General features: G+C 44.5%; 1 protein-coding gene across 1 annotated transcript; it reads left to right on the top strand.

The window, feature by feature from the left end:
* Positions 1-5,589: 5,589 nt before the first annotated feature.
* LBHD2 (LBH domain containing 2) lies at positions 5,590-15,738 on the top strand. The gene is made up of 4 exons (XM_088539639.1): positions 5,590-5,714; positions 9,408-9,498; positions 12,536-12,731; positions 13,847-15,738. The coding sequence occupies exons 2-4, from the start codon at positions 9,409-9,411 to the stop codon at positions 13,921-13,923; spliced, it is 363 nt and encodes a 120-aa protein (XP_088395765.1). The 5' UTR covers positions 5,590-5,714; position 9,408; the 3' UTR covers positions 13,924-15,738.
* Positions 15,739-16,379: the final 641 nt, after the last annotated feature.

Here is a 16,379-nt window from a genome sequence, read left to right as displayed (position 1 = left end):
CAAAGGAAGCACCCACAGCAAGCAGAATTGCTAATATAATTTGGTAGACTTAGCAAATGTTAGACTTAAATCACCCCCAAGTCATTAGATCACTTTAAACCCTATTACAGTTAAATATGGGCATGTTTTAGTTCTTCTCCCTTTTGTTGATGAGCCCTCTTGGCAATGAGGAGGGCTCAAATGAACCCTTGAGCCCATTTATGAGTCCTTTCGGAAACTAGACTACTAGGAACTGTCACAGCTTGAAAGTTGAGATTAATGTGTGATCTTAGTACTCCAGGAGCTGGGCATATATTAAGAAAAATGAAAACCACTGGCCCCACCATGCAACAAGAAAGTTCAAGGAAGCTGAGTTAGTGTTTTGTGCAATTTCCATTATGAAGCTGCATTTCCTAGTGTTGGGAGTCCACACATGAGAATTTGAGGAATTCCCTACGGTGATATTTACCCCCGTAGCTTCTCTGGAGCAGGTGAAGTAAGATTTGCAGCTCTCTGAAGTTAGTGGGGAGGCAGCACAGCCTGGAAATAGCAGCCTCCTACCCCTTTTCGCTCTCCCAAACTACATGCTGTGTCTCATTCCGAAATGCCTGCTCCTCCACATCGAGAGTCATTTCGTCTTGCTGCTTCCTGAGAGAGATCGACATCTCCTGCACAGCGCGTGCCACCGACGAGAGGAAGGCAGCTTTGGCCTGTGGAGAGCAGCACTCAAGTACTGCGTGGGTGGCAGAAGACAAGAGCTTCTGAAATGAGGGAACAGAACAGATCTCTAATCTCCAGACTCTGACACATATCACACTTTTCTCAGTTGCTTAGGAAAGAGATTTGCATCCAAAAAGAAGTGGGAGGTTTAAATAGGAGTTCGTACACACGCACATTTATCTTCAGCGGTCCATGTTGTAATTTGCATTTCTCTAGTCTCATGGAGCTCACAACACTTCATCAGATGTGTCCACTACAGATGTGTAACTGGAGGAAACAAAGAAACTGTCCAGGTTCCTATCTGCATTGCCTAAAAGCTTAGCTTAGTAGATGCTCATGCTGAAGGGGAGGCTGCAGAGCAACCTGAAGGAGGCACTCACTTGAGCAGTGCTGAGATGCTGAAGCTGGTGTCCCACCCTCTGGGGCAAGGTCTTAACTGTGGATGGCGCAGATATGTATTTGGCCTTAAGCATCATGTGGCTTAATCCATAGCTCAGTCACAGGAGGGAAAAAAGAGGGAGTAACCTCTTTCCTTGGTCTCACCCCACATGATGCCCAACATCTCAGCATCTGGCGCATATTGCTGAGCAGCCCCAAACAGCTGTAGACATCAGAGAGGTTATCACCTCATCAGATCATCACCATTCTGAGATTACATTTACTGAGTTCTTTAAGACATCAAGGGATCCAGTTTTATGCCTGTTGTTGAAGGCAACGTCTGATGGTTAAGGGATGTCGGAAGCAAAGGCACGTAGGGCAATAACGTAAGATGAAGGCACAGAAAAGTTGCATCTGCAGGAGCACCTGGCCCTAGAAAACTCTGACTGATTTTACTTGCAGGGATACGCACCTTCTGATGTGCCGTTAACAGTCACTTCTTTTCTTCATTTGCCACGACAGCTGTAGCTCTGCCCTAGATCACCCACGCAGCAGCCCTGGCTGAACTGCCAGCCTGATCTCCTGCATCAAAATGGCCCATATAAGGGGCCCCTTCTCCCCATAGATGGAAAATGCTCCTTGGATCTAGCTGTTCTTTGGGAGTCACCAAGCAGGGTTAGCTGTGGCTTGCCGAGACTGTCTAGTTTACAAAGATTTACCAGTGGACCATCACTTCTCTAATCTTTAACACAATTCTAAAGCATGACCAGTTCCAGCTTCCCTTGGAATCAACATTTTTTTTACTTTTCTTCCTATTTTGTGGCATACACAAAGCCTTCACTCATGGAATGGAGAAAAGTTGGTATTTACCAGAGCCCTTAATGGGATGCCCAAGGTTGAATTCCTTGTTTGTCTGAGGTGCTACCTGAATTCAATGGGAACTGTGTGCACTGCAATTGCATGGGCGAGCGCTGAGACCTCAGTATTTACAGTCCTACTGAAACAAGGCTAAGACCATGAGCCTGAGCTCCTTCTCAAAGGGGCAGGGTGGGGAACCTCTCTAGAGCACAATTTAAATATGGGACTGGTAAAGCTCCTGGGACTGGGGCATTGAAATAAGAAGCGGAGGCCACCCATTTCTGCCTTACCAAAAAATGATAAATTTGCACATGTAGCGGTTTTTCAGGGCCAATTTCTGCAGCCTATCTGCACTTATTTGTTACAAGGTGAACTTTCAATGTGGTATTGTTAGGCTGTTATCATAATATTTCCATTAGCGCTCAGTGGGGGAATGATTAACTCGGGAAGCTTGGGAGGAGAGCAGGGAGGAGCCTGTCCCCAAGTAACTGCCAATCTGATGGCCACGCTGCCTTGGTGTGGACACAGCACGTTGGCATGAGGGTCACATCTCTGGAGTCCCGCTCAGGTGCCTGGTGTCGCTGATTGTGGGGCAGTTGCAAGCGGGATGCTTTCCGAGCAGGTGTGGGACTGCAGGATGCAGTGACAGTGACCTCATTCCAGGAGTGCTGCTCCCTCCAGGAGCACTGCCCAGGCCTCAGCTCCTCAGCTCTCTCTGCCCAGGGCAGAGCTCCTCAGAGCTCTGAGGGCCACTAGGACTGAAATCTGGCTGTTTCGCTGATGAAGCATGCTTGCTTTGAAAATGTCTACCTTGCAATTTGCTGTCGATTTACCCCAAGTAAATGTATCTCCTGCTATTCATGGTGGAATCTTCTCTCCCCATGGCAAAACCAGGAGATTCTGCTGCCATGAGGTGTCCCACACACCCTGGCTGGCCAGAGTATCTGTACAAAAGCCTGCGTCTGCTCTCTGCTGTCAGGTCTCTTCTTATTCCTGTGGTTGTATCTCCAAAAGCTTCACTTGGGTCTGTGGCTCCTAAGGAGACAGAACACAGCCAGCTCATCAGAGTAGTCCCTACATCAATTATTTCTTACTAGAAGGCATAGGAGGGCTCTCCAAACCCAGGCAAGTGTTGTCACAGCAGGAGCAGTGTCACCTTCCCCTGAGGCCTGCAAACTGTTGCTCCCTGTTAATAGCAACATGCATCATCCTATGGCTCACCTTGGCAATGCCTCAGGGACTGTGTGATTTTATTATTATACTATTATTATTTAATAATATGTTTATTATTATTAGTTATTATTTCTGTTGTGGTAGTTCAGAAATAGCCCCAGCTGCCAGCCCAATGTGTGACGCTCAACACATCACGGCAGCCTTTCCTCAAGGAGGTCCCATACTGTCGCAGGACAAGGCCACATGAGAAATGCGAAGAGGAGCGGAGGGTATCGTGACAGTATGGCTATGTGGATTTCTTTCAGGAGAAATAAAAAAAGAAAAATAAAGAGGAATAAAGAGGAGATGCACAGCTGGGTTGTTAATCCTGGTGCCAGAGAAGAAGCTGATTAGCAAGATGAGACAAGGGAGTGGACAAGGTTTGCAGGTTAATCGTGGGGGCAGGAGGGTAGCTGGGGAGAAGGTATTTAGAGCAAACAGAGGTTCCAGGACAAGCTAATCAGCAAAGCAGAAAAGGCAGGTGAAAGTAAGAAGAGACAAGAAGAGATAAATGGTGAGAGGCTGTTTCCACTGAAGCAAAGGCTCATGCATGGCCTTGATAGCAATGCCTTGTTTTTAAAAGATTAAGCAGTACTGCAGAAGGAAGGGTATTAATGTTTCCTCTAATGTCAGCCAAAGGAGATAATCACATCTATTAGGCAGATAAAGTGAGTATTTTCCCTGGAGAGAATACATGCACACTGGTGATTTTATACACTGAAAACGCTGAGCTCTCCAAAATCTTGGTTGGGAAGAGAGCTTTTTTTGCTTCTAAACTGATATGTGGAGCTGGGAGAGGGGAATTCTTCCATTCTACATCCCTCAGGTGATTTTTCTTTTTATTAACTTCCAAGCAGCTGAGCCCTATGGGCATGCAACGGGGCACAATGTTCCCCAGAAATTTTGGGGAGGATTTCAGTCTTGGGCCAGCTCAACCCATAGCTTCTTTGCTGAGCCTAGACAAGTAGTGGATGTTAAGTCATTCAGTACTGCGTGGATTCATGTGTACCCCTGATCCATGTGAAAATACCTCGAAATAGCAGCTGTCCTGACCTCTATCCAAACTAGAGACCTAGAGGCATACAGTAATGACCAGTTTGAAATCTCTTGCATCATTTCATCTGCCATTGATAGCTGATTCTATATTATAACTGATCTTATAACATCTAATCTTTATTAAAGAAGAGATTTAAGGTAGATCACTTCTGCTGAATTTTCATATGTTTTATAACAGCAGTTTTGTAATGGGCAGCGGGATAAAAATCTTCCCAGAGTATTGGATGACATGGTGTTGGATACTCTCTGGTTTCTGTACAAAAGTCAACTACTGAATGGTAGTCATGAGCAAAACATGAGTCTCTGTGATGTTGGTGTGATCTTTGGGTAGGACGGAAAATTGCCAGAGAATAACTAAACTCTTCCAGATTGGGTGGATATGTGATTTCCTGCTTTGCTAGCCTGCAGTAAGCATGGCCTGTAGCATGAGAAGAAATTCCAGAATGCAATGGACCATTTTTCTCGGTTACTATTTCTGAATAAAATCAGTGTTCAGTTAAGCCGGTGTTATAAATTTTGGCAAGAAGGCTTCCAGAGCAGGTAGATTTGTTTAATCGCTTGGGCCAGAATCCAAACCACTGGAGGATATAAAACATATACACTAGTGCCATTCACTTCACTGAAAACTTTACCTTTTTCCCATCAAAGGAAATAGCATCACTATGTATTTGGCAAGCTGTAGGAATAAACAAATTTCTCAAAAAATCATATTTCTTCAGTATAACTTTTCAAGTTCCTCAGCTAAGACCTTTTGAAAAAGGACTTGTAAGAAATCAGGGATTCCTGCTTTGAAATGGTGGATCTTTACATCTGTTCAGCAGACCACCCCATCCTGATTTTACTCAAACTATTAATTTCAATTGGGAGTAGACCTTCCCAAGCATCACTTCTCCTGTGACATTTGTAAGAAACATGCAGTATTGAAGTCCTAAAGTATCCTTATTTCCTCATTTCAGCATATTTTGTCTTTGTGTTTTAACTATTAGCTTTTTGCTCACTGGTAATATGAAGCTAGTGTTTTTTTTTTCCCCTTTTTTTTTCGTTCCCCCTGATTTTCCAAATATCACTAAAATTGCTGTCTGGAAGAATTTTGGTGTTTTTCTGTCACTTACACTAAGGAATAAGGATTCTGATCAGGAAAAGAGTCAGATGCCACAGGATTTTAGTTAGGAGCTTTGGGTGTTTCCAGAACATTAATTGCCTCAGTAATTCACTAAATATGCTATGAGCTATATCCTTCGCAAAAACCTTTTCATTTGGCATAGAAAATTATACAGACCTCCAAAGCAGGAGTTTCTGCCGCCTCCTCCTGCAGCAGCAAGTTTGCAGTAGTAATCTTTCACATTGGTCCTTGCCAGCTTTGCCGTTCCAGTTGCACGTTCTGACATTGATATATTGTCTCTTTCAGACGCATTTAGGATTTGACACAGTTTGTTCAACACTTCATCAACAAAGTGAACATCTGCAGCAAGGACAGTTTTCAGAAACAACATCCTTTTATGTGATTGAAGGTAACGTACTGCTTATGTGATCGTCTCATTCTCAGTATTTGTTCCAGCTCCAAATCTCATGCTCTGGCCAGGTGTCCCCTTTCCTGCCCCTCCTGGGTTGGTCGGGGGACGAGGAGACCTGTCCCATGACGAGCTGTAGCCTCTGCCTTCTGCTCCAATTGGAGCTCCCATCACCAACCTGTCTATTTGCCTTATCCACATAAGAGCTTTCAGTTTTCGAAGCCTGAAGCTGTTCTGCACTGTTTTGCAGCCAGGAATTTTGCAGGTCAATTATGCCCTACGTGCCAAAGCTAAAATAAAAATGTGCGCATCATTTCTGAGCCCTTTCTGGCAGTAGGTGGTGTAGCACTTGTCAGCCTATATACTGCTCTGTATGTTAGTGACCTTCTTAGCACAGTGACGAACAGCAGAAACTGGGCTATTCATTTGCCCCATACCTCTGGAAAAAATCAGAATAGGATGGTCCTGCAATAGTAGCTGTTGCTTTTAAGATAATCTTCTCTCCATATAGTTTTTTCACAGAAAGGCAAGAATAGATTTTGCCACTTTTCTCCTAATTGGTATATTCAAGGTTAATTAAACCTAGGGAAAGTAAATGCTTCTCTTAATTCAATGTTAGAAGCACTTTAAGGTTCAGAGTAGGTGACTCATCCACTAGAAGGGAATTTATTCTTTGTTTGTAAATGCTATTTATTGCCTTATTTTGCATCACTATGGCTACTGTATGTCACTGGTGATATCAGCACCTACATGAATGCAAGATCCAGTTTAAAGGATGGGGTAGTTCTTATAATAAAGCGCTTGTATCCGCTGCTTTTCTGCTGCGGGTTAGTACTTCTCCCATAAAAGCAACAGTAAAAGTGGATCAATACTTTCCATCAAAACTGCCTGAAAAATAAAAAGTTTTCCTGCACATATATCATGTCAAACCCTACGCAGCAATCAAACTCTCTTTTTCAGATCCAGTGGCTTTATAAACAATTACACAGTGTCCTGCAAGTGATTTCTAAGTGAAGGATGAATTGATTTGCAGCTCTATTTTCAGCTTTTTTTTATGTCTAGTTATTTTTAGAGTTAAATACTTATTTAAGTTTGTTAGAAGCATCACTGCTATCATGGCCTGTAGAGATTTCTTCTGCTCTCCATTACTGTTCCTACGTGGAAACTGAGAACAATTAATCTACTCCAGTTAGAGTCTAATTCTTTTGCCAATTGCATGGCCCCATGCGCTTTTCTGAAACGCATGAAGTGCAATCACTTCTGCCATCCTATTCAATCAAAACCTTAAGTTGTGCAGATTTCTGAAATGGCCTGGGCTTCAACAGCTTGGGAGCTGATTCACTGAGGCATCTGCTCGAGCACTGGCAGGACTGTCACCGTTTTCCCAGCCGGAATAATTTGTCTCTGTCATTTAGAAATAATCTGCAGGGTGTAATGCGGTCTTAGGGAAGCACGGAGTCCGTTATTGCTCAATAATAGAATTTCATGAGGTCCTAACAGCATCTTTGAGCTTACATGGCGCATTTGAGAGCGCATGAGTGGATGCGTCTCTCTGAGGTGCTATGGCACAGGAACAGGGGACTGATTTAAGGGCTCGGTGCCTATTGAAGGAGAGTGGAAATAAACTGGCCGGTGGAGGAGCAATGGCATCAGCCACTGGTGGCTCATTGGGGCCGAGCCCTGGGACGTGCAGCAGGGTTGCATGTCTGCTCCACGGCCACCCAGCCCCAGCCTTCATAAATTTCAGCCCCTGCAAAGCTACCGAGGTCATTTGCAGCCTGAAACACACATTTTCTTGTCCAAATCCCTTTCCTTGCTACCTAGGACAGTTGGGGATGGGGCATGAGACGCTGAAAGCATCATAAAAGAAAGACCTTATGGCAAGGGAGGGAGCAGGATGCTGCTTTCGATGGGGAAGAGCGTGAGGGCACATGTGTGTTGTTGTTAGCCCTGTCCCTAGTGCCGCTAACAGCTGGCACAGCTGGAACTGCCGTCACAGCTCCGGGAAGGGGCTTCACTACCCATCACCTGCCCCTCAGGGCTGCATCCATAGGTGGGTCGTGGCATGGCTCCCTGGGTGGTGCAGGAGTAAGAGCGTGCCCAAAAAAGTCTGCATTTTCCCGATTGCGTGTTGGTGGCATCACTCTGCTCCCTTCCTTCTGGGGAGCAGGACAAGAGCACCCAGTCATGCTCTCCCATTGCATGCACACATTGGAAAGTGTGCCGCTCAATTTGGCGTCCAGCGATCCCTGGCTGGCCATTCCAGATGTGCCGAAACCTCTAGGCCGTGCCCTGGCCCACAGCTGAGCTCCAGTTCCTCCAGGCTCTGTAGTGCCCTTTTAGAGATACGCTGCAGTGGGAGTGAAAGTCTCCGCGATATCACGCTGCTCCATGCTACAGCTAATTAAAGTCATTGTGAAGGGCTGTGGAGTAATTGCAGATATTGTAAAATTCGATTTGTGGGGTAATTGGTAATGTAAGCCTGAAAGAAGTTGTGCTTAAGATGTTTTAGTTTGCACTTCTCAGTAGGAGCACTTGACAAAGGAGGCTTTTGTGCACGAGACAGGGCCAGGATTAATGGGAGCAGTTAGTCGTGCCAAAGGGGTGCTGTGGCATGGGCCGTGGGGCAGAGTAACGCAAGGTGCCTGTGCAGGAGGTTCAGGTAGTGAAGAGATGCTGCAGATAACAAATACTGACGCAGGAGAGTGAAATGCCCTAGGTCAAACCCACCTAGGGCACATCTCACTGGGGGAGATGTTGAATTGCCATCCCAGATGGACATGTCCCATTTAGTCTGTAAGTTAAACAGTGGAGCTCAGCCTCTGTTTGCTGCTTAGTGTTTAATATATGTCAGAAAAGGTTCAGATACCCTCCTAGACGATGGAGGAGCCTAGAGCCAACGGGAGCGGGGAGGGAGCAAGGGCTAGAGCTGTTCTGACTTGGGTGCCAAACAGCTCTGAGATGGTTAATGGGCACATAAGCGGCTTAGTCCCTGCCTAAGTCCCTGCGTTAAATGAGGTTTGAGTGCCAAACCTTCCCTAATGCATTTGGAAATCCTATTCAGCTCCTCTCTGATCCTTCAGGCAACTAAAGATGACTGAAAATCTGGCCCTGGACACCAATATAGCTGGTGTCTTTGGAATTAACAGTTTAAAGAGAAGCACTGGTTCATAGCTAAATAGAGGAGACATCTGGGAATAGCAAATATTTAAGACATTATGAAGCATCAGATTGTGAATTTTATTCAAGGTTGATATTTCCATGAGTAACTTCTTTGTCAACAGATGTGCTCTCTGAGCTCGTGCATTAATAACAAGCAGGTTGCTGAGAGTACTGGAGGGATCCCACTCTCTTGCTGGGGCTCTGGGGCTATACAGGACTCCTCTCCACCATCCCTGGTGGGACAGCCGGGGTCAATATCCCTCCTTGTGTCCTTGCAGGGAGGACAGTGACACTGTCACACTGTTGGTGACCCCAGACATGGCCTAGCAAGAGTCCTGCAGCTGTGGGAATGCAAGCAGCAAACATACCTGGGAGAGGGAACGCTGGCTGGCAGGCAGGTTTCAAGGGTTTATTTAGAAAGAACAGTCTAGAGCACAGCTATTTTAACAAATATGAAAAACGCCTTTTTTAAATTAACTGGGGAGCCAAAGTGCAGAGCTGAGTCTTCCAATTCTCTTTTAACACTTGCAGCATGACAGAGGTGATGAACACACGGGAACCTGTGATGGAGGAATTTGCGTTAAGCCAGTCTCCTGAGGAAGAAGGAGGACCTTCCACCCAGGTAAATTTAGAAAAAGAAGAAAGTCTCCTGAGTTGCTTTTCAGAAGCAGAGCGAGGCAACTAACAACTTTCTTACATTGTAGATGTTGAATCACTGACCAGGGCTGACAGAAAAACAATTCCTGAAATATTTTTTGATCTTATATGGCTTTTTCTTAAAAATGTGAGAACTGTGGGAGAAGGGTTTTCTCTGGAACAAGGCCTTCCATGGCACTAGCAGTGCTCTGGAGGGATGCAGGCAGAGGCCGTGTTCACCTTTAAGAGCAGACCTGCAGATTTTTCTCCTCTCGTTCAGGTCTGACCAACCATTGCATGGTGAAGACGTGCAGCAGATGCCTTGCCTTTTTTATAGCCGCTCTGATAATGAGCAAAGTTTCTTCAAGCTCAAACAGAGCTCCCTCCTTTAAACAAGGCAATTTGAAATCATTGGGTAATTAGTGTAAATGGATCTTACAAGTTGCACTGGTCAGGGCTATTTACTGGCAAGTGGAGGAACGTTTTATGACTACGGGCAGACTCACAAACCCACTCAGATGCCCACTTATGGTGCAGGCTTCAACAGGAAGAATCAGATTGTCCCAAACTGCCCTTATGACAACCCACGTTCCCATTTTAGTCTCCATGGTTGTTCACCCAGCTCTTGGTGTCACTAGCAGTGGCACAAATCTCTTAAAAGCTTCCAGTTGGATTTGAGTTGCTTCTCAACATGAAACACATTGTTTCAAGCAAACCCAGTACTCACTCCGAAAACTACCCTAAAAGAATGCAAAGTCTTAGCATTTGTAAGTCAGGAAAGTGAAAACTGAAGCAGTTTGTGCAAGTCCACTTATGCGAATATAGAAAGTACTGTAGACGTTTCCTTGCCTCATCAACTGCAAGGATGGATAGTCCTCGTTTAAGGATCACCTTTTCAGCATTTTGTTTCCTCTTTTATACTCAATGCATGGTACCATTTTTCATTGTTTTGGTGCTGCACACAGTCTAAACATTGTGCTAACTCCAGCTCCAACTCCACATATGTTTTTATGGCTTTTCTATGGTGACCCTGATCATATGCTCCAAAGAGTTTATTTTCTTTGGTCCATTTATTGCACCTCTTTGGGAGGAGAAGGTGTTATTATGCATGTTTTAGAGATGGCCAGCCGAAGCAAAAAAAGTAAGAACAACAAGTGAGTTATGCACAGTCTGTTACTCAGCAGGGAAACCGGGGCTCTTCCGGCAACTTAAAGGCACTTTGGCCAGGAGACCATTCCTTCCCTTCCTGCAGTCTCCTGCCCACTTGTTGTACGCTCCAGCTTCTGCAGAAAAAATAAAGCTAGAGCTACAGGCAGTGCTCTGCTTCCTGCCAGTCCTGACTCATTCCTAGAGGGACCTGGTAAATACAGGACTTCTTCAATGGAAAAAACATGATGTGATCCCTGTAAGAAGAGACCATATGAGAATGATGCAAACAAAAATAGACAAACCGAAGCTACACAGTGCCTTCTCCTAAATTCTGTTTCTTGACTTTGCAGCCTTAATAACCATCTTTTGACATACTTTTAGATCCGCATGTGTCATTTCCTAGGTCTTCAGAGAGCAGATGGGAAAAACAGATACTCCATCACACTGGATTCTCTTGCTGTAATCAGTGAGCCGAGGGCCTGGTGATCTCGCACACAGCCCTCTGCCATCCAAACTAGTTAAGCAGTGGTCGCAGGTAGCAGGTCATGCTCAGCTGGGAAATAGAGCAATTTGCCCACTATTTTATAGGTATTTTCTGCCAGATGAGCAGAGGGACAGAACTACCAAAAGGTGGCCAAAAATTCTGGAGCAACAGGGTGCTTTCACCTTATCTCATATTTGGAAATGTCAGCTTAGCAGCTTCTTAAAAAATTCCTCACAGTCAAGACATCTGCTAGGGAATTTTCATCCCTCATAAACAGCTCAGGAGGAGACTGCAGGACAGGAAGTTGTGGGGAGCTTCCTGACCAGCATCGCAAACACAGGCTTGTGTTTAGGACAAGTTACACCCATGCGAGTGCAACTGCAAGAAAACATTAGAAAGGTTTAACTTCAGTGATTCATTTAGTAGCCGTACTGAAGGGGCTTTCTCACACTCAAAAGTCCTTAACTTTGTCTGCTTGCTATCCTGAAAACAATAACATTTTTTTCCACCTGCATGAAGGCTGGCAAAGGCTGATGAACCCCCATGGCATGACCATGGTGAGTGAGGGCATGAGCACACAGCAAATTTGTGGCTGTGCTGGGAATTAAATTTGGAGAAGCCTTGCTCTCCATCGTATGTTCAGTGCCCTAGCCCTAGTCTTCACCTTGCTTTTATTATTACCAGTGGAAACTTAGCTAGTCATGGGAAATTTACAGTTTGGTGGTTCAGATATGCAGAAGTTTGAGGAGCCATGAGATAAGATTTCAGTGAAGTGGCAATAGAGTTCATGTTACACTGAAAACTTGGAGGATTTGGAATGAATTTTCCGCAAAACAAAAGAAAAAAAGTAGTCTGAAAGGCTTAAATGAACTAACTATATTGAAAACAAGAACACACTTTTACATGTTATAATATCCTTCACTAAAAAAGCACCCAGTTCAGCTTCAAGTTCTAATCCCTGTCTATTGTCTGACCTGCAGGTTCAAAGTGACAAAGGAAAATAATAGCTGGCGCTGTGCTGGGTGTAAAGGTGATCTCTGGGGCTACCCGTTTTGCATGAATGCGTCATAAAATAGAGTATTGCACATTACACAAAATAGCTCTGCAGAATGGTGGCTTCTTAATAAACTGTCACAGCAAGAAAACATGATTAAATCATGTCAGAGTAAAAAGGCAGAAGCTAGAAGGGCTGCAGGAGCTCGTAACAATTGTCTGCCCAACACACTGGTGAGAAAAAATGGATTTCTGGATCTCCTATTCTTTGCCCTGCTCAAGTTTGTTGGAAGTTGTGGAGGATGGATATAGAAATACTGCTGATGCTTTCTCTCTTTCTCTGAATACGTGTCCCCGAGTAGTGCTTTGACAGGCTTGTCACCAAATGTCTCACCAGGCCTTCCCAGACTCACGTGAGAAATACCCCAAGCTGACCAAAAGACTGCCGTCGATCGTGGTGGAGCCCACCGAGTCGGGCGAGGTGGAAAGCGGGGAGCTGCGCTGGCCACCCGACGACCTCAAATCAGCGGAGGAAAAGGGTTTCCTTGGTGACCAAAGAGTCTGCGTCCAGCAGCAGCAGATGGATCTGGAAGGTCTGAATGAGTAATTTTCATTCTCATTTTCCACAGAAAAATAAGAGTTTCAGGCCATACCATGCACTGAAGCTAATAGATGGCATTTCAAAGAGCAGTAGATGCTTGGGGGGCGAGGGGGTTGCAGTGGCTGGTGCCCAGGAACACCCTCATTGCAAAGAGAGTCCTGGGGGCTTAAACCTTCTTCATAGCTCTTGAGCAGATGCTGTTAAAGCCACATCAAGCTCACTGCTGACCATTCAAATGGCCAACAGGTATTTCAGGGCACGTTAACATTAACTCTGTAATCCTCTTAATTACAGTGTCCCTATCTCCAAGTGTAGAAGCAAAGAATTTAATAGCTGCACCTTGAAAGCATCGTGGCGTCTCCAGAGTGCACTAATGTAACAAGCACTCACAAATAGGTAGATACAACTAGTAGAGTTACTGTGGGGTAAATACCTGGCTAAAGATAAGAACTTATCAGGATGTAGCTTGCATAACAACTGTATGGAGACTAGTCTATTTAATTCTTTTGTGGGCTTTTTTGTTTGGCCTCCTTTTTTCCTTAAAGTGTGACACAGTTTCCATTTCGGTGCACAACCGTTTGTTGTCCAAATGCCCAGAGATGGCAGCCAGGATGGGGTGCAAGAAGCACCTCCCAGTATCTTCAAAAGAGCTATGACAAATTATTTAATCTTGGAGTGTCAAATCACTTGCCTCTGCAGTTGGCATTACTCCAGTTGGCTGTTGCCCAGTGGTGGCCAACTACAGGGTGTAATCATTGGAGAAGAAATGTGAGCCAAATATACGGCCTCTGATGTTTCTGTGTCCGTGATATTAGGGCATATTAGGTCTCCAGGAGTGAGAGGTTGAGCAGATTTCATGAAGGTAACAGGTTGCCCCCCCACAGCTCAGCGGGTCTCCTGCTTTCAATGAGAAGGATCATCACCTTATTTCAGTAACAGCCACTTTGAAGTCTGAAGTACCCGGTAAAGCCAGGCTGTGATGCCCTCGGAGCATCCTGCTTCAGGTTTCTTTGCTGGTCTGCAAGTGCAAGACCAGACAGGCAGAGCCAAGCGAAGACTTGCATCCCTGCATGGGGAAATACATACTGATGAACTATTTCTTTGCAGATACTTTAGCACATCCAGCTCAAGAAGTGGAAGATGATACAGATACTCTGGAAAGCAGAACTGAAAAGGATGAGTAGGAACTCCGTGGCCTCAGAAGTGAAACTTCATTGTGAATGTTGTTGAAAAGCTAACACATTCTGAAGAAATGTCAAAGTAATCTGTATTTACATCTGCAAGGGTTTTATTTAGTTAGTACCTGGTAAGAAGTGTATAGGCTTTAGAACTGTTCTTTTGAACATTTTGATTTTCAGGCTGGGATTCATATTTGTTTAATTTTTCCTTGGGAAATAATGGGACACATTAGGAAATACATTGCAGACATGCTGAGATTATAAAGGAAAAACGCACCTAGTTTCAATAAGTACATTTCATTGGATTTACCTTTTTTAAGCAGGGTTGCTTTCAGATATCAACAGCAGGACAAAGGGGTTATATTTCTACAGAAGGGATGTCTTAAATCTAAAACCTTTCTTGTTTTTAGCCATTTAAAACTAGCACTGTGATATTATGGACAATAGATGTAATATAATGTCACCATTTAATTTTGTAACTTTTGTATAGAGATGCAAGTGTAAGATTTGCCTACATTGCTACATGCAGGAACTTCCAGGTGTGGATTAGAGCAGTTGTCTCCCTTTGATTAACCTGTGCAAATTCAGATGAACCAGCCTTTTATTAACTGTCTTTTCAATAAGGTTCAGAAGTTTTAGAAATACTTTCTTGCTGTACATTGATGAACTGGAATAGCTAGTCACTGGTGTTTGTGGAGTGAGACCGTTTGTTGTAGACTTGGTTGGGTGGATCGTGCTGTTTGTGCACACTTTGTGGCCCGGATCCAGCTGTGGCGTAACGTGCTCTGCTCTCCACTGAAGCCAGGAGAAACGGCTCCTGCTTCCGCCAGGGCTGAATTTGTCCCACTTTGTTAGTAGAAGTTGTTGTGAGTCTTCTTTCAGTATGTTTTGTGCATAAAACAAGTGCAGAGGCCCGGTCGTTCTTCCATTGACCTATACAAAGTGGTGGCTGGTGGGGATAAGAGGAGCTCAGCGGCACAGCCCAAACCTCCTTCGCAGCTTGCATGATGCCAGGTCTGCCCTGGGCCACCCGCAGAGGGAAGGACTGGAAGCAGGCACGGGAGGGTGGATGTGCCCAGCATCCATCCTGCCCCATGGCACCGACTGCCAGCCTGCACAGGGCTTGGAGCTCCTGCAGCCACACACGTCCTGGTCAGCTTTGGGCACGCAGCTTTGATAAAGCCACCTCCTGGAAAGCAGAGCTCAAGCTGGGACAAGCTGTCTCTGGACACGCTGGGCCTCCGTTGGATTCTCCTTCTCTGCTGTGTTCAGGATGGATTCAGGGTCCTTTTCCACAGTGGTGAGCCCTTTACAGTTGGACTTGATGATCTTGAAGGTCTTTTCCAATCATAATGATTCTATGATTCTACTACACAGGGACCTTGCAGAGACTCCCTTCCACTGGGCACCATCCCTGCAGAAGCAATGATCTTGGGCCAAAACATTACCCTTTAGACAGTGCTGATGGAGATACTGCCTGTATCGGAAGGGTTTGACTGTTTCAGTGGAAAATGTCCAGAAAGCTACATAACTGGCATTTTCCACATCTCCAGGGTGGATAGGCTCTGTACTTCCAATTAATGTTGCAGCCAGAAAAAAAAAAGCCGCTTGCTGTAGATGGAATGAAATAATAGAATTTCTTCCAGCATTAATTCCTAAGCTTACTTTCAAGGGCGTTCTTTTCTCCAGTAACGATTTTCTTTAAAGGAAATTTTTAATTGTGTGATGATGGATAAAATTTACTGGCCAGATGTATTAATAACATAAGTTTATACCTTCTTAGCAACCAAATTTAATATATTTACTTACAAAGAACTCTGTGCAATGAATGTTTAATGCAAAGGAAAGAGACTATTTTACTTCAAAGCAACATTAATTTATGTACAAAATTATAACTCATTGTTTGGGGTGTTTGGGGTTGAGGACCCTTTTTATAGTAGTACAATATAACATGATACTTAAGTTAAACTTCTTCTCTCAAGCTATCTAACAATATGTTTTGCCTTTTTGACATAGATGTTCTTACCTACTCTGTCACAAACTTATTCGGTCAGATGAATGAGATTCTGGCCAAAGAATCTAATTTCACTAGAGTTTTCACTATTAGTTTCACCTAATTTTCACCAAAAGGTTTCAAGAGCACCTCCTAAATCTGGCTGCTGTTCCTGTGATCCCCTTCGCCGGTGACAGTTTTCCCATAAGCTGTGGAAATGACACCAAACTCAAGATAAGGATTGAGGCTGGCAAACTTGCTGCTGAGGGGGAAAACCATCTGGACAGGTAGCCAGGTGTATGTGAGGTGCTCTTTAAACCCTGCTTTTGCATCGATGGTCAAGAAGTTTTATAAAGCTCTGGGAAAAAAACCCAGCAACGATGACAATGTATCTCTAGGTGTGTGATTTCCTTTAATCCGCGTCTGCCCAGCTCCGCAAGGAATGACGTTAGACATATCATTTAATTAG

This window comes from Tinamus guttatus, unplaced genomic scaffold (assembly GCF_059628265.1).
Source record: "Tinamus guttatus ecotype Peru unplaced genomic scaffold, ASM5962826v1 Tinamus_guttatus_pri_ptg000048l, whole genome shotgun sequence".
In the NCBI taxonomy this organism is placed as follows: domain Eukaryota; kingdom Metazoa; phylum Chordata; class Aves; order Tinamiformes; family Tinamidae; genus Tinamus; species Tinamus guttatus.
Note: the sequence above shows the minus strand (reverse complement) of the source record. Positions and strands in the feature narration are given on the sequence as shown.

Excerpts from the sequence above, each read along its gene's own strand:
- LBHD2 (XM_088539639.1), top strand. The coding sequence starts at position 9,409 with ATGACAGAGGTGATGAACACACGGGAACCTGTGATGGAGGAATTTGCG. Across the intron at positions 9,499-12,535 it reads AAGGAGGACCTTCCACCCAG|GCCTTCCCAGACTCACGTGA; the intron begins GTAAATTTAGAA and ends ATGTCTCACCAG. Across the intron at positions 12,732-13,846 it reads GCAGCAGATGGATCTGGAAG|ATACTTTAGCACATCCAGCT; the intron begins GTCTGAATGAGT and ends ATTTCTTTGCAG.